The following is a 17,338-nucleotide window of genomic DNA, read 5'->3' as shown; positions in this document are numbered from 1 at the left end:
TGCGCCAGTTGTCCATTCTCTATGTGCACTGAAAAAAACAAATAGTTTTTGTCCACAACCCTGGCCCTGGAAATGGGACACAAAGTGGCTCGGACTGAGACACGCGACACTATTCCTGCCAATCAGCAACAGGTGGTGTCCATGCTCCTGCACAGGACAAGGACAAGAGGAAGGGAGACGGTAAATCTGGCACACTAACGCGCGATCCCACTGTGAGGACTGAGGGGTGCTAATATCAACCACCTCTCTCCAGAATGACTCACTCCACCTTAACAAATCTTCACATCTTGCTACAGTGCTACAACAGCAATGCACAGAGAGGACACAAGCCTTCTATGCATGTCACAATATCTCAAAATGCTGCACTCTCAATCCTTGAATGAATCTCGTGGCATAGGGCGGGCAAACATTTCAATGACTAGTCGAAAATAGCGCATGGTTAGTAAAGATGCATGACAAAACAAAGTTATTTAATACTCGCATACAGTACTTATCTGCTTTACCAGTTAAAGTCAAATTTAGTCAGCATCATAAAATACACATCTTGTATGTAGATGGATTTGAATTTGTGCATTTTTTTAACTCAGCTGAGGAATGCAACTGGTATTATATACATCGGGAAAAAAAATCTAATTGCATGGTCAGACTTGCTTCAGTTTTTTCCCCCCATTTACCCTTTAAAAATGTTATCATTCTGCACTAAAAAACAATAGTTCTCTTTTTCTTTTGCTTTAGCCACTCAGAATCTTTTCATTCAGACTGACATATTTAAAGCTCAATTCACACGGAGACACTGGAGGCAGAGCAGGAATGAGGATAGGAGCTAAAGATGAGAGGCACTTCAATTCAGAACAAAGTAAAGGAACTTTCACCTTGGGTCAAAGTTTAGCTAATCACATTTTCCACCACTGAAGCAGCCTCTACTGTGTAGATAAAGGCTGATCTGTCAATGCACGGGTCACAGTGAGAGCCACTATCTGTGAAACTTTCACTTTCACAGTCTATTCTCTCCAAACTGACACTGAAGTTGGTCTTGCATGTTCATCTCCTGTTTTTGATCTCACTGAGATGATGGTAATGGATACCTGCATCTGTTAAACTGAAGAAATCAAAGATGATCACGATGCAATTTTATCTGTGAGATAAAACAATGACTCCATTATTCAGAGCTGTTACTTTGCATGTAGTGTGTGTATTCGAGTGTGTGTGTGTGTGTGTGTGAGAGAGAGAGAGAGAGAGAGAGAAAGAAAGAGTGAAAAAGGAGGAAAATGGCTTCATCCATGTTTCTTCTGTAGTGTTCCATGCTAGGGGCTCGCCTTCCTTGCACTGACAAGGTAGCCCTTGGCCTTGATGATGCCCCTGCTCTTGACAATAATGGAGTAGCGCAGGACCCACTCCAGCCTCCAGTCAGCGGTGTTCAGGTCCTGCATTCCCTCCTGCATCGCCTCCTGGAAGGTGGCTGTTGACATCAGCTCTGTGGATGGAAACATGAGGCCAAGACAGGAAGTGTTTACAACTCAGGAATAAAAAAATCACCAGATACAAGTGGACTGAGCAGCTTACAATGCAAATACAATCCTTCAACTGACTGATGATGAACAGGCTGTTCTGGCATTTGTCCATAACTTTGTTAGTATCAATAAATTCCATGAAAAGACCAAAATCAACAGCAGGTCAGTCTGTCTCAATACTTTCCTCAGTCTCAAGCTCATCCATTTCTACTAAAGACAAATCTTAAAAACCATCACAAATACATGGTTTAATTAAAAGAAAAAGTCATTTCCAAAAACATCTGGACACTAGTTTTGAGCAAACATTACTCAAACAGGAGAAAACAGTGCATTTGCATGGAGTCGCCCAGTGTATGAGCAAACACATTGCTCACGATGAAGAAACATGTCACCCAGTGACCCGAGGTGGCTTACTGTGGAGGTCTATAACACAGAGGAAGCTGAGACAGTACTTAGTTGATCAATTTATTGTTTTGGTCTTTTTGTGGCGTTGTGTTTAATACTTGACTCAGCACTGGGAACACTTGATTTGGAACACCTGCACTCTTTAATTAATTATTTAATTCATTTCACCTTTGGGATCGTTGTGTGTGAGCAGCTGGATGTCAAACTCCTTAGCGAAGGCTGTCAGATCAGGAGGCATCACACAGCAGGAAGCCAGGTTGACCTGGTTGCTGCTGGGCTTCACCTGGTACGAGAGAGGACATGTGATCAATGACGGGCAGGAAACGGCACACAGAGAGCTGCCAGGTCTGTCAATGGTATACAGGCCAATGTCCATCCATCCATCCATTTTCTATGCCGCTTATACCTTTCGGGGTCACGGGGGGGGGGCTGGAGCCTATCCCAGCTGTCAATAAGCGAGAGGCGGGGTACACCCTGGACTGGTCGCCAGTTGATCACAGGGCAACATATATACACACAGACAGCCATTCACACTCACACTCACACCTAGGGGCAATTTAGAGTGACCAATTAACCTAATGAGCATGTTTTTGGTCTGTGGGAGGAAGCCACAGTGCCCGGAGAGATCCCACGCATGCACGGGAAGAACATTCAAACTTCACACAGAAAGGCCCAACCCAGGAATTGAACTGGCGACCTTCTTGCTGTGAGGCACACGCACTACATGATGCTCCACCGTGCAGCCAGGCCAAAGATCATGACAGAAAAACACTCCTGCTTGCAGTTATTATCAAAAGTCAACATCTCTGCTGCCTCCAAATCTGGGCAGACACTGAGAGGAGTAGAGCTGCAACGATTAGTCGTTTAATTATTAGTCGATCCAAAGAAAACTACTTTGACTAGTCGTTTCAGTTATTTTTCAAAAAGTAATGCTGCCATTCTCTCGTTTAGTCAACAATGTTAAGGATGCAGCTGTTTGTTTGAATAAACTGTAATTGAATTGTGAATGAATAAAACAGAACATGTGTAGTATGAGTCCACACAATGTACAGAAAAATGCACAGTGTCTGCCCAGTTTAAAGATGACACAAGCATACAAACATGCACAAGATTCCCCACTCACCTGAGCCCAGTTGTAGAGCTGTTCCAGGAGATCTTTGTCCAGGTCAGAAGTGCCAATGGCAGCAATCTGCTGGCTCCTGACCAGAGCCTCCAGCTCCTCCCAGGCTGGCTGGAGGTGAGCCAGTGTCTGACCATCACCCTCCAGGGGCCCAGGTGGTGCTATGATAACAGAATCAAGCTGGGACACTGCCAGCGTCTGGCAGGCTGGGCATGACAGACAAACAAGATTAGAAAAGATTCATATCTATTGTGTGTATTTCGTACTGTACATGAAAATGTTGCTGAGGAGATTTAAAGCTCACCCATCTCCACTGCATCTCTGATGGACGACTGACCCGACTCGCACAGGAACAGCTTGACTGTGAAAACAAGGCAACTATGAACACGTCGTCCCACTTACTGCACTTGTTTTGTAGCATCTGGTAGGTCTAAATCATTGCTACCACTAACTTATTTAGTAATTTACAATTCATTACTTGTCGAACTCTTTACTTTTTTTCAATTTTATGATTCAGCCAAGAATTAATTGGGGACGCAATGATCATGGGTCAGCCATCATGTCGGGGATTTTCTTTACAAATAACTTGATCATTGCCCTTAACATAGCTGACCTGACATGCTTGGACTGGAAAGTGTGTGCTGGCATGCTTGCAGAAAATGTACAAGCATGGCACCACATTGCACTGCACACAAGAGAACGGTTGCTAAGAAGCAGCTCCTGTGCTGACATGCAGCTGATCACCAGTCACATTCCACTGTGACACTAAGGTTGATAAATCTTTTTTTTTAAACGTGTATTGTGCATTAACATAAACAAACAGGGTTTTCCAACATTAAAAAAAAATGTCCCCCTCTGCGTTTATCAACTTTCTCTTCTGCTTCCGCCTGATTAAAGAAACTTTTTTGTGTGTGTTTTTACACAAACTTTAAGGAATGGGATTACTGCTTAAATCCACAAACCCAGATCAAAGTCCATGGAAAGTTAATGAACGTGCTAATCTACAAATTCAACGTTCTTCTTGCAGTACTCACCCGAGACCTTCAGCTCCTCCCTCTCTTCAGGTGTGATAGCATCTGTTTCCTGGGAAACAAAGCAGTCCAGTGTGTCTGGAAAGTCCTGCATGAGAAGAAAAATATCTTATTCGGAGACTATGGCAACTTGTATTGTAACAAAACCCCTTCTCAGAGTTCCATCCATCCATCCATTTTCTATGCCGCTTATCCTTTTTGGGGTCGCGGGGGGGCTGGAGCCTATCTCAGCTGTCAACGGGCGGGAGGCGGGGTACACCCTGAACCGGTCGCCAGCCGATCGCAGGGCAACATATATACACAAACAACCATTCACGCTCACACGCACACCTAGGGGCAATTTAGAGTCATCAATTAACCTAATGAGCATGTTTTTGGTCTGTGGGAGGAAGTCGGAGTGCCTGGAGAGAACCCACGCATGTGCGGGAAGAACATGCAAACTTCACACAGAAAGGCCCGACCCGGGAATCGAACTGGTGACCTTCTTGCTGTGAGGCACGCGCACTACCTGCTGCACCACCGTGCAGCCCCCTTCTCAGAGTTGAAATACTAAAAATTGCTGGCTTCATCTGTCTGGTAAAATGATGGCTTAGGGTCATTACAGTCATGACGGGACGGACAGCTTAGAGTTAAAGTTACAATACGAAGGGAGAAGAGAGTTTTTTGAAAATATAATGAGTAAGTGCTGGTCTGATTATTTTTGTGGTTGTATGAGGTTATTATTGTCTTTTCTTTTCCCTGCACAGAGAGGGGAAAAAATATTTATGGACTGGTCAGTCATGAGGGGAATCTCCTCAAAACTGACTCATTCACAGTGTTTGGTGGTTAATTAAACTGATTTTATTTTCTTTGTGCATAAGAATTGATAAGTGACAAATGTTCCACAGTGTGATTAATGAGGTGAAGAGCATGAACACGTTACACAGAATAAAAAAAAACTTGTTCCTCTACCAGCAAATACACACCAAGCACAACCTCAGAAGAGAACTAAAACCCATGACTCAAACATCACATTCTTGACATTTCCCTGCAGGGGATGTTTCTAACGTGCTTTGCGTTTTTCAAATATTTAAGAACCCTTAGTTCAACTCTGTCAAACCTCCCCCATCCCCATTTGAGTCCAGTGGGTGTGGTGATAAGAGCTGAAGCAGATTAGCTGAGCCCTGCAAAACAGCCAGAGCAAGGGTGTGTCAGCAGCAATGGCGGGCAACTACGTTGGATCCTGCAGCCTTTTAAAGCTCCACTTCAGTCAAACATGTTAGTTTGACCAAAACAGATTTTACAATGACTACTACTTTTTAGAAATACTGTCACAGTTAATGAATAAATCTTCCAGAGAAAACTTTCCAAGCCCGCTGCCCCCATCCTTCCCTCCATCCCAACAGACAGATGCACATTTGGAATGGCGCCTTTGGCAGCCAGCACTGCATGAACATTCATCATGACAGCTTCTTTTCAGTATGCCTGGACGCATCCTTTGATGTTTCCTTTGATTATTTCATTTTTCCAAACACTGAAATCCTACTGCCTGACACTATAGTAGCACGTTATTGTGCAACTCATTCACATACTGCAGGTCTGACCAGAACTGAGAATGAATCCATATGCTATACACTTGTTTCTCAGTGTTATCAAAACATGCAAAACTAGTATTTGAGAGCCTGAATTAGGTAAACTACTATACTCTCACATTGAGAGAACCCAAGAGCACATGAAAACAGAATACAGAAAACTGTAAATGTCTCCCCACCTTGGATGGCGGTTGTGTGGTGGAGAACCAGTCGCTCAGTGTGGCCTGAATGCACTCTCGAAGCTGAAAAATCAAATTCAAAAACATAAAGTTAAATTTACATCTGCGAAACATACATATTTTAGTAAAAAATGCTGAAGCTCAGCTGAAGCTGAACAGCTTATTTTTGTCAGCAGACTTCACATCAACATCTGGACAGCTGTGATATGCTGCTCCTCCAACTCATGGGTCACAGTGTGTTAGAAACAATGAAATCAGGACAAACTTCAAAACCGGCTCAAAGCGTGGGACACAGAGAGGAGACAAGGCAAATGTAACTTCTGATGAAAGTCTTATTTTAAAACATAACCAAAGGGATAAGCATGGGGCGTGGAGGCCAGCTTCATCAGTGGAAGACGTTAATGGATGAGTGAGAAATGTCAGTGTTGAAGGCAGCAGAAAACATCAAACAAGCCAAAACCTGGAGATGTGGAGCTGTACAGAGAGAGACAGACAAGTAGAAACCTAACAGGTTCCATCGCATGAGGCTCCACCCTGCTGCTGCCATATGGGATGGACGGTAGAGCGTAATGTTCATTACTACAGAGTCAATGTGAGGCATCCATACTTGTTTTCTTTTCAGTACTATTAAATGCAAAATCAGACAGAGAAAAACTGCATCACAGTCATAATTACAACTTAAATGTTGCTGTGAACCAATCTTATTATACTGCAGTTATGTAACTCCTATATGAAAAATATGCAGAGTGACTGCTGACTCCTGAAAGAGATTATTTTTTGTGATATGCCAGCTGTGTATATAGAATAGGATTCACTATGTGCCAACACAGACATGTGTGTGATAAGCCCAAAATCTCAGACAGTTCAGTCAAGCTGAAGTCATACATATCCTGTATCTAAATGTTATTCATAACTGTGGTGACATTTGGCTTTAATCACAACAATTACAAGATCAACAAAGGTAGGACAGGCACAACATACACCACTGCAAGTTCAAACCATGCGTAACGGGGAAACAATGATTGATGACAGTATGTAAAGCGCATAATAAAAAACAACTTTGAACAAACCTCCACACCTTTTAATAACTGTGGTGAACAAGTGGTGCATTATTAGTCAAATGACAAAGAATTAATTGTCCTCTACTCTGATCATTGATTTAGTGTCTAAGCCATTTATTAAGTAGATTGCAACATTCACTGGTTACATCTTCTTAAATGTGAGGACTTGTTGCTATCTCCTGTGTTATGTTATTTTAAACTGACTATCTTTGGGTTTAAGATTATTGATAGCGACTTGAGGGCATCAGTTTAGGCTTGTGTTTGACATTTGAACGAGCACTTCCTGATATCTCGTCAAAACAACAACTCGGTTACTCTGAGAAATATCAATCTCTTAATCTGCATATTGTCTACATTTTGAGTTCATGCTCGTTGGTGTTAAAATGAAAAACAAACAGTTTCAGTGGCGCACCTGCGGCAGATGTAGATCACCTGTTAATGTCTTGATCTGTTTGAGGATAACATTTATAGTGCATTATTTTGAGAGAGCAACGAACATTCATCAACTATTCACCTTAGGCTGGATCATAAAGTCAGTTATATTGCATGCCTCCATTGCCCAAACCAGACATAACGTTAATAGACTCAAAGTTTAAGATAGTCAACGTTAGTGCAGTTAAGCTCAAACACAGTTGTGTGGCATTTTTACATTTTTAAAAAACATATCCCTGTCTTATTTCTCTCTTTATTGACCGCCAATATAACGTTACACATGCCTTATTGTCCGTTAACTCACACTGGTATTGTTAGCTAGTTAAATATTTAGCCAGGTAACGTTAGCCGAACGTTAGGTTACAAGCTAAGCTAAGGAGCTACACTGTCACACACGCAGCACACAACCAACTATGGCGGTAAAGAAAACTGACGCCGTTTTAAATTAGGCAGGTTTTACGTTATCTCACCTCTTCACTGGGGCAGCACGGACACTTCTTCTTCATGCGACTTCGGTTGACTAAATTCCCGCTGTAGAGCCGGAGAGTTTTAGCGTGGTTCAGCAACGTCCTCGCCTCAGTGCTCATGTTGCTGTTTTGAGAATCCATGTGGTTTTCGCTAGGGGGCTAATAAGTTGCTAACCAGTGACCAATTGTGACAGCGAGCAAGTGTTCACTGCTGCTGCTGTGACTGCTGGCTAAGAGCTCGCTAGCAGACAATAGTAGCCCACGCAAATGTAAACTATGTTGTCAGGATGACTTGCACTCAGTGTTAACTGCTGGCTTGGTAGTTGCTTAGTGGCTGTTATGGAAGAAGCCGGTCGGTCACGCCCACACGGAGGTGTCTGTGATTGTCCGTAAAACGTGGTCAGGAAAATAGAGGAAACCGGATTGATCCGCAATACGCAACTGGATCCATGGAATGGATTTGGATTTGAATCGGGAACAGTTCCAGTTCTGACCGCTAGATGGTGGTGTGGTGTTTCTAATTATTTTCTCAAGCAACAATGACACTGTGGATAATTATAATCAAATACATTTTCTGAGGTACTATGCTTATGTGCAATTTTGGGGCACCTGTACTTAACTTGAATATTGACATTTTCTGCTACTTTATACTGGGAACAACATTCTACCTTTTACTGCACTACATTTATTTCAAGGCTATAGTTACAACTTTGCAGATTAAAATTGAATTGCTGCTAATGTGTTCATTCATCATTGGTTATAAATTAATTTTCTAATATACAATGATATAGCACTGAGAAGGGCCATTCTACATCATGAGTACTTTTACTTTTAAGTACATGCTGCTGCTCATTCTTTTTGTAGTTTTGTTTGTACTTGTGTTTTTGCACTGTGGTACTAATACATCCACTTAAGTAAAGGATGTGAATGCTTTGTTTTTGCCTATATGCACGTTTGTATGGGTATTGTGTAATAGTAGATTATGCAGACTGTCAGTTAACTAACTAACTTGATGATGTGCAATGTTTCTTTTCTTTTCTTTTCTTTTCTTTTCTTTTCTTTTCTTTTCTTTTCTTTTCTTTTCTTTTCTTTTCTTTTCTTTTCTTTTAGGACAGGCCCTTTCCTTTTTCAGCATGACTACTCCCCCTTGAACAAAGCCAGGTCAACACTTTTTGGATGAACTGGAACGGGGGCCTCACCGCTGGACCACACTAATGGCAGGAAATCCCCGCAGCCACGTTCCAAATTCTTGTAGAGAGTTATCCTGTAAGAGTGGAGGCTGGACATTAATGTCCACGGTCGAGGAATGAGATCTTTGATAATCATGTGTTTAATGCTGGAGCCTATAAAACATCCACATACCTTATTTACCTTACATGCTTTTTAACACTTGCTGGCTATAACAACTTAACTTCCCCTGTGTGGGAACAATAAAGTCTTATCTTATACCTTATGTGTGAAAGGCCAGTCTATATACTGTCATCATCTGAAATAACGTGTGCTACTATTTTGTTTTGTTTTTAGTCAAATTATTAGGAAAGTGAGGAGAATGCACTATTTTTGTGATTTTTTCACTTAAAAATGCTTTCACTTTCATTATATGCACCACATGCCAGTAACCCCCCCCCCCCCCCAAAACACATACACACGCACACACACGGTGGTGGACCAAGATTTCAGATCCTTTTCTGATATAATTAAGTTTCTATATTGTAACAAAATGTGTTTTAAGTATCAAAAGTAGAAGTAGTCATGTGGAGAAATGCTCCCTGTCAGCGTGTTACTTTTACATCTGATGTTTCTGCTACATTAATGTGTATGTTGCATTTCACTGCTGCAGATGTTTAAGATTGAGCTAATTTTAACTAATGAAACTCTAGTGAAAGTTCAGCCAGTGTTATCCTTTTTTGCATGCTGAGGCCTGTAGTTTATGTCTCACGCCATCCTGCATTCACTCTTCCCACGCATGCACTCTCACTATGTCATGACTTGCTGTCATTGTCTTGGGCTGTCAGTTGACATGGTGTCATGTCTCCAACGGCACCGTGACACACTTTCTTTGTGAGCTCTTGCTCTCTTTTTAAAAATGATTCTCTCTGCCTTAATATGTTCATGCTGCTGCTGTTATGCTCACTCTTCCACCTCTCCATCACTGCTCATTGATCACACATTAATCAGCTTCAGTCTCAGCAGAGTCATCCACCACCACCGCCACCACCAGTGTCTGGACTCCACGGCTGGGAATTGTCTGGCTGCTAATCAAGGCAGATGTCCTAAATTATAAAATCTCCTCGTAGAGTCAGACTTCCAAAGACTCCCTGATACGACTCTATCATCACATATCATCTGTTATATTGAACATTCATCTTTGCTTGATTCACTTGTTTCTCCTCGTGTCTGTAGCATCGCTGTCCTGTGAGAACCATGTATCTCTAATAAGTCAGCTTTTCATTAGCTCAGAAAAACAACCCGATTTTCATCTTTGTAAGAATGTATTTCAACCTAATCCAAGAGGATTTTTAAATAGTTTATGCATCTTAAGAAATAGGGGGATTTCCTCAATTCCCGTAAATGAACACTTAATCTGTCAGTTTATCAGAAACATTCAAGATCACCAAATTTGGACAGTCATGGTGTTCACTGGACACGAAGGGTATGGAAAATTGTAACTAGTCACTAAAGCCGTTAGACAAATGAAATGAAGTAAGAAGTGCAATATTTGCCACTGAGATGTATTGGAATAGAAGTAGAAAGTGTTGTTGCATAAAGTGGAAATACTCATATCCAGTACAAGTACTTCAAAAATGTACTTAGTTGCATTCCACCCCTGGAAACATGCTGTATTTGGAAGGCATGAGGAAGAGGTGTGCATCCACTAAACCTTTTAAAGAGAATATTGAGTTTCTCCTTTTCATATTACCACTCTGTCTCTACTTGGAGCTGGTCTGAAGTATCTTTTACATGAATTCCCATGACTGGGATTAAGTTTGCTCCCAGCATCCCCTTCTGCTGCCAGTTCAGCCACTATAACACAAATACACTTAGATGTTTGCACACACATTGCACAATGCACAATCAGTCGCATATGGTGTTGAATGACATTAACATTCCTCACACATATGCAGCATATGGGCCTACTGACAACCCTGCATACACTTTCTTTCTTATACCATCTCATTATCACATATTGAATGTTCATTATTCATGAAATCGATTCAGCTCCACAGTAATCAAATGCACAGGTTTGACTTTGATTGCAGTGGTGCAGGAAAATGAGTGAACTAGAATTTCCCATAGACACAGACTGTATATGGATAAGTGACAATAAAAGGCACAAGATGAACCATGAAGTTCACATCATGATAGATTCAGCGTTCTTTGGGAAAATAGTTTGAAGTAGTGCGGAGCTGTGAAATGGTTGCAGCTGCAGAGAGATAAACAATCCTGCACTGATCCTGTTCATTAGATGTAAATGATACTTAACAGACACACAGTGAACCAACCTTGAAGGGGTGTCATACATCTGGAAAGGTTTAGTGCCGCCAGATTAGATCAGGCGTTGTGTGAGGAATATGAAATGAGAAAATGTGATAGAACTGAAGAATGGAAGGTTCAAATGATGTCATTGCAGTGTTGTATTATCATTTCACTCCATGCTGTCTCAGCCAGACAAGACCATGTCCATTTCCTAACTACACTGTAAATCCTTCGCTAACAGAGATTAAGAGTTGAAGAATATTGAGTTGTTTGTAATTAGTGTCTAATGTTCTGAAAGACAACCAAAAATGTGAAATCAGCCTTCTACGGAGCAGATGAGGTGTTGATGTGTGTGTGTGTGTGTGTGTGTGTGTGTGTGTGTGTGTGTGTGTGTGTGTGTGTGTGTGTGTGTGTGTGCGTGTGCGTGCGCGTGTGTGACTTTGCTTGAGGAATTCAGTGATCAAATTTCACTTGTACGGTGCAGATGTAAAACTGAGTGTTGACATGTCGGAGGAGGAGTGGTAAAGGACAGGATTTATGTCAGGGGAGGGCAGATTTCATGTGTGTGAGAGTAGAAAGCCACCACGAGCTGCACAGGACGAAAGGCTTTTCTCCCAGGACGTCTTGTGAAATATTGAATGTGAGAAGGTACGTTTTCTCTGCATGCTTCTGGAACAATCCCCTCGTGTTGTTCTTAGTGCTTTTGTAATCCTGATTTTGCAAACATGTCATTGTGTCTTCCAAGTTGAGCTTAATGAGATATCAGAGAGGGAGTCCAGCCATTATTTACCACAAACTCAGTTGGTTTCTGGAAAGATCAACAAAAAAAACCCACTCAGAACTCAGAGATGAAACAGCTGCACTCAGCTGGAAGCCAGACAAGGATTTAAACATTTTTAATCAGGGGTCAAACATACAACCTTTTTCTTTCACAAGAGCTCAGATGGAGGCGCTTGTTATGGAAAATATTACATCAACATCCAAAATTTACAAGGCGGGGGGGGAGTCGGAGACTCTGCCTCCAGTTTTCTGTGTTGTTCTGCTCTTTGATTTAATCTGTTTGTTTCTGTGCAGCAGGCCACATAACAAGAACAACAGCCATGAAGTTCCAAGCTCTTTTCTTCCTCCTGCTCCTCACCTGCATGTACCTGAGTCTTGCACAGGGTAAGTGGAGCGGATTTGCTCGACACCAGAACTACGATATTGCAATCTGTAATCAAATTGCACACAGATTTAACTTTTTTTTTTTTTTTTTAAATAGTAGCTCAATATTGTGCAGGTATCCGTCTTTTACAGTTTTACTTCTTTGCAAGCTAAAGCCTACACACATGGACCTATAGGTGAAACAATGACTGTGGAGGATATATGGAGTCTCGTGTTGACCAAATTTGGTAGACTTGTGGCTGCAGCTGTATTTCATAATCCACATTCCTTTTATATTGTTACTAAATCTCTTTCAACGAGGGGAATTATTTTGCTGAAAAACATTCACCACAACACTTCATACCAAAGTCTAATCTGTCGAGGCTTGCTATTATAGTCCACTTTGATGTGGTAATCATATGACAGGTTCAATTAAGTTTCGCCAAATAGCTGATTGTCAGAAAAAATGTCCCTGTCAGCAAAAAACAGAACAACTGAGAAATTTCAGATTGATGACTTTGGAGTAAAACTGCCAGTTTCTGACATCAATATCCTGTTTCTGAGATGCTGATATATCAGTTGAATTTGTGAAAGAAGAAGAGTCTTAAACTGCCGTTTACAACATCCTCATATAGTAGCTGATTTCTACTTTTTGGGTCATCGCTGCCTCACCACGCCTCACTCACCTTATAGCTCACGAGCTTTTCAGTGCCAAATATTTTTGGTTCTTCAAAAAGCGGCATCATAATGTAGCAGAGGCAACTTAATGAGGTTCGACGGAGGGTCACATACAGATTTGCTGCAGGGAGTTTAGAGTTCAATGATGAGACGTTATGTTGAAGGAGAGGACACAGTACTGCACATTTGTTTGACAAAAAAAAACAGTTGGGGTATGTTTCAGAAACAGGTTCTGTTTTCCAGTATGATAAAAGGCAAATTACAAACCCTATAACCAGAAATATGTCAGGGAATAAGTAACTAATTACAGCAAGAGATTTTATGATGTATCTGTTTAGTTAATAATTAGTCTAAATGCTGTTTCAAAGGAACAAGTCTGGTGGAATAATACTGAATCCGTCGTCTATGAGCCTACAAATTATCAAATCTAAGTGAGATTTGCCTGTAAAATACCCACCATGTACTATTTTTTGAAAAAGTGTCAATAGGATGTAAACACCTCCCCATGTAGCGATAACTGCCCCCCAGATTCCCGGAAAAAAACCCACCGAGGACATGACCTGAGCTTCCTCAGTCACACAGTAGCTGGGGTCCTGATGGTAAGATAACCTTCTGACAATGGCAGGTTCTGGGCAACTTATACTGTGAAATCTGTGGCAGGATATGCTGCAATAAACACCTCTGCCAAGTTCATCTTTTACATTCAACTGCTGACAATGACAATAAATATAACCAAAGCATTCATTATGCATCAGTCAATATGAGCTCTTCATATTTATGTAAACTTATCTTGTCCACAATCATAGAAATCACCAAAATAATAACTTCTTGACAGGCAATTTAATTAATAGTGATTAATGAGACCACGGTTATTTATGCTTTCCCTGTTAATAGTCAGCACATTACAAATACTTGATGACATCAAGAGTAGATAGAGATCACTTTGGCCCATTTAGTTCATAACCTTTACAGTTAATTGACAATAAACAAAGACACACACATACAAAAAGCCCAATAAAGAGACAGCCTCTGCCAAATGTTAAAATTGAGTTATATTGTTTTCTCACGAACACAAGTGTACAAATTAAGTGATTGCTTAATTTCTCCCCAAGGGAGACGTTTTCAAGAGGAGCAGTTTCTCTCTCTGTCTCTAACCCGCAGTCAACGTTTCTCTCTCTCTCTCTCTCTCTCTCTCTCTCTCTCTCTCTCTCTTCAGGCTCGTATGGTAACTGCTGCCTTGGCTATGTGACGGAGATGAGAGAAAATATAAAGAAAAACGTTCAGAGCTACAGGATGCAGGAAACAGATGGTGATTGCAACATCAGAGCCGTTGTGTGAGTTTTGGCCCATTCTGTGGTCCTACATTGTTGAAACTTCCCGCTATAATAGATTAGCAATGACTAATGGAAAAACAAACTGCTTACTAAGGAAGTGATTGGTTCAAGCTGAGAAATGTGCACCCTGGTATCACTGATTACTACTCAAAATTGTACAGTAAGCTTGATAACGTTGATATGCATAGGTTTCTGATGAAGAAGAGGCCTTCAAGAGTAAAACAGCGGACTGTCTGCGCCAATCCAGAAGACCACTGGGTCCAGCGTCTGATTGAGACTGTGAACATGAGAATGGCAAGGAAGAATCAGGTAAAAAGTTACACAGCATACTCTCACAGCAGTGTACTTTAATGCCTTACAGAGATACTCAGTGTGCATAACTCTTCTCTTTGTAGATGACCTAAAGGAGAAAAACAAGAGAGGAATGGGAGAGAGGAAAGGTGTTTCATTGCCGTGTCATGCTTCATATATCACCTGTCACCAGATGGATTATGTTACAGAAGGGCTGGTATTTCCTGTTGCTGACAGAGAATGTAAATGTACACATTTCACTATAAAGAAACATAGCATACCCTCAATGTTATAGCCATTCTAGTACCATTCATTTATAAAAGCCATTGCTATTATAGTGTTCACTGTTCTGTGATATGTAGCACCTGCTAGGAATGAGCCACTATTTGGCAGCTTTGAAATGTACTTGCAGAGTGTGTGATGTGTATGTACAAGCCACTTTGGGGATAAGCTTTTCTATATGACAGATTTCCATATTTTTATATCAGCATTGTAATTGTGCTTTGTTTCTTCGTGTATCAAATAAAGAAGCAATGCAACCCAAACTCATGATCCCATGGTTGATTTTGAAGGAGGGAAGTTGCATCATTCCTCCCTTTCACTGAACATCCATGAAACAAACCAGGCATTCTTTAGTCCAATAATCTCCCACTCTTAAAGTCTTAAACTGGCATCTACTTGATCCAGTAATTGACAACATGAGCCATCCGTCAACACTTAAAAAATTTACTCTTGGGAAAGTTGGTCTGCAAGGGCGGTTTTCATTAGGTGGATGATAATGTTGATGGTAAACGATCTGTTGAGGATCTCAGCCATCCAGTTTAACAAGGCCAGATTAATGGATAAATTCACAACTTCACAAGTCCGTCTTACCTGTCAGGTGGCCTCATTGAGACAGGTTTTGTTTGCTGTAATCATTCATCCTGTTCAGACTGGCTGTGAAGTGTTCCCTTCACAATGCACTCATTATTTAAGCAAAAAAACCCCTCAGTGCTCATTCTGGGCAAAAATACATTCAAAACTTTCAGTGTCTGTTGTTTTCAAACATGCTTGTAAAAAATAACTAATTTGGGCAAAAATTTGCTGTTGGACCCCTGTTGGCTTCAATGTCCTATCAAGAACAGCACACACACGCTGTCAGTGGCAGCGCCAAGAAACCAGCCAGCATTCCTAAACTGGAAAACGTGCATATCAGTTAGTTTGCAGCAATACGATGACACAACTTTGTTGAGAAAAATGCATCACGTGGCAGACGTGTAAACCACAGTGATTCCAGTCCAGGTGGGGACCTTTGATGCTCATCATCCACTCATCTCTCTATTTCCTGTTTATCTCTCAAATATATATACAACCACATATTCTCAAAATATTGTTTTTGCAGTTAGTAGACAGCAAAATCAACATACTTACCATTCTGGGACATGATGCAAGACCACAACAGCTATATCACCCTGCAACTGCCATTTAAGCTTCATTAGCAGATCACAAAATGTGTTTCCAAAGACTTTTCGTATGTGTTCTGTATTTCTGGAGTTAATTCGCCATCATACGCAGTCCGTTTTAATTTCCTCCAGCTGCAAGCAGCTCCTCTGTTTCCTTTGTGCATAGCATTGTGGGACCACATCAACAACACATTTAAAAGTCAAGAGTCAATTTTTTGAGTGCACTTTATTTATTTACTTTTCCAGTGTGAACACACTCGAACGCTGCTCAGAATGAGTATGTAGGACGGATTTAGGACACAAACAACAAAACGTACTTACATCTGCCATGTAAGCTTATTACCCAAAATACACCTTCATCATTTGGACCTAAATTTAGGATTTAGAAATTGTGACCTCAGATCTGGTTACCAGTGATATAGTATTCACCTTGTAATAATGTGGGAACAATAATTGAGCACTCATGGGTTGGACATCAACATGCTGACCAGTGTCCCATTACATGATGGTTTCCATTCCAGTTTCATTTCATGCAAAGTCTCCAGACTATGCACATCTGGAGACTGAGCAGATGTGACTCATTTCCCTCCCAACATTTTAAAATTTGACGTGTACCCCACATTTTTCTAAGTTTAAGTGTTGCTGGCTGCAGGTAAGAAGTTATTTTGTCTGGCAGCATGAAATGAGTCAGTTCTGCTGCATTCCTCCCTTAAATCAGGGGGTTCGGTTACTACATGTTTTAGTGTTAAAGTAATCAACAGCAAAGCTGGGCCAAATCCAGGTCTCTCACACAGTAGACATAGTCCAGAAGAAGACGCCAGACCGTGACAGAAAACATAAAGTGCAGGTGTTGACAGAGCAGAGCTGTAGTTGCCCTTGTTTATCACACCATGAAGCATGAACAAAGCACTAATCAGTGGCCAGACTCTTGCAGCTGACCCTCTTTTTGATTCAGGTCAGTGGTGTGAAAATAACAACCGAGTTAATCTGGAAAAGATGCTAAACTACAACCGTTGACTGAGGCCCTGAAGCAGCTTCTCTCCCTCTCATCTCTGGCTCCGTTGGTGAAAGTTTCTGAGCCGACTTTGTTGAAACAAGGCATCACCTGCATTTGCTGTGCTGCATGCCTGAAAACTGATGCAGGTTTATAGTTTGCTACATGAGTCCTAATGACTGAGACGTGTTCGATCTCGCTC

At 41.3% G+C, this 17,338-nt stretch overlaps 2 protein-coding genes across 4 annotated transcripts in view; one reads left to right on the top strand and one right to left on the bottom strand.

Annotated features, from left to right (window-relative positions):
- Nucleotides 1-8,144, bottom strand: part of gclm (glutamate-cysteine ligase, modifier subunit) — an 8,346-nt gene extending 202 nt beyond the window's left edge. Inside the window, exons 1-7 of the mRNA XM_070961393.1 lie at nt 7,781-8,144; nt 5,818-5,880; nt 4,071-4,155; nt 3,341-3,397; nt 3,040-3,242; nt 2,085-2,199; nt 1-1,474 (exon numbers count right to left, since the gene is read on the bottom strand). The exon at nt 1-1,474 is cut by the window's left edge and continues 202 nt beyond it. Of these exons, the coding sequence (XP_070817494.1) occupies nt 1,305-1,474; nt 2,085-2,199; nt 3,040-3,242; nt 3,341-3,397; nt 4,071-4,155; nt 5,818-5,880; nt 7,781-7,918 (831 nt within the window). The 5' untranslated portion in view covers nt 7,919-8,144 and the 3' untranslated portion in view covers nt 1-1,304. The remainder of the gene's footprint in view (nt 1,475-2,084; nt 2,200-3,039; nt 3,243-3,340; nt 3,398-4,070; nt 4,156-5,817; nt 5,881-7,780) is intronic.
- Nucleotides 8,145-11,791: 3,647 nt separating this feature from the next.
- On the top strand, nt 11,792-15,245 carry ccl25b (chemokine (C-C motif) ligand 25b). Of its 3 annotated transcripts, none has more exons than XM_070960896.1 (5): nt 11,792-11,902; nt 12,329-12,418; nt 14,292-14,409; nt 14,598-14,718; nt 14,805-15,245. In XM_070960896.1, the coding sequence occupies exons 2-5, from the start codon at nt 12,355-12,357 to the stop codon at nt 14,811-14,813; spliced, it is 312 nt and encodes a 103-aa protein (XP_070816997.1). In that variant the 5' UTR covers nt 11,792-11,902; nt 12,329-12,354; the 3' UTR covers nt 14,814-15,245. The 3 variants fall into 3 exon arrangements, with proteins under 3 accessions (XP_070816997.1, XP_070816998.1, XP_070816999.1); XM_070960897.1 differs by having other exon boundaries at nt 11,817-11,902; nt 12,332-12,418; XM_070960898.1 differs by having other exon boundaries at nt 11,845-11,894; nt 12,332-12,418.
- The last annotated feature ends 2,093 nt before the right edge of the window (nt 15,246-17,338 follow it).

Source organism: Chaetodon trifascialis, chromosome 4 (assembly GCF_039877785.1).
Source record: "Chaetodon trifascialis isolate fChaTrf1 chromosome 4, fChaTrf1.hap1, whole genome shotgun sequence".
NCBI lineage: Eukaryota > Metazoa > Chordata > Actinopteri > Chaetodontiformes > Chaetodontidae > Chaetodon > Chaetodon trifascialis.
The sequence above is the reverse complement of the archived record's forward strand: the minus strand, read 5'-3'. Positions and strand labels throughout refer to the sequence as shown.

What these genes read in the sequence shown, in the direction of transcription:
- ccl25b (XM_070960896.1), top strand. Translation starts at nt 12,355, where the DNA reads ATGAAGTTCCAAGCTCTTTTCTTCCTCCTGCTCCTCACCTGCATGTAC. An exon ending in GTACCTGAGTCTTGCACAGG is followed by an intron (nt 12,419 to 14,291) that starts GTAAGTGGAGCG and finishes CTCTCTCTTCAG; the next exon opens with GCTCGTATGGTAACTGCTGC. An exon ending in TGCAACATCAGAGCCGTTGT is followed by an intron (nt 14,410 to 14,597) that starts GTGAGTTTTGGC and finishes TGATATGCATAG; the next exon opens with GTTTCTGATGAAGAAGAGGC.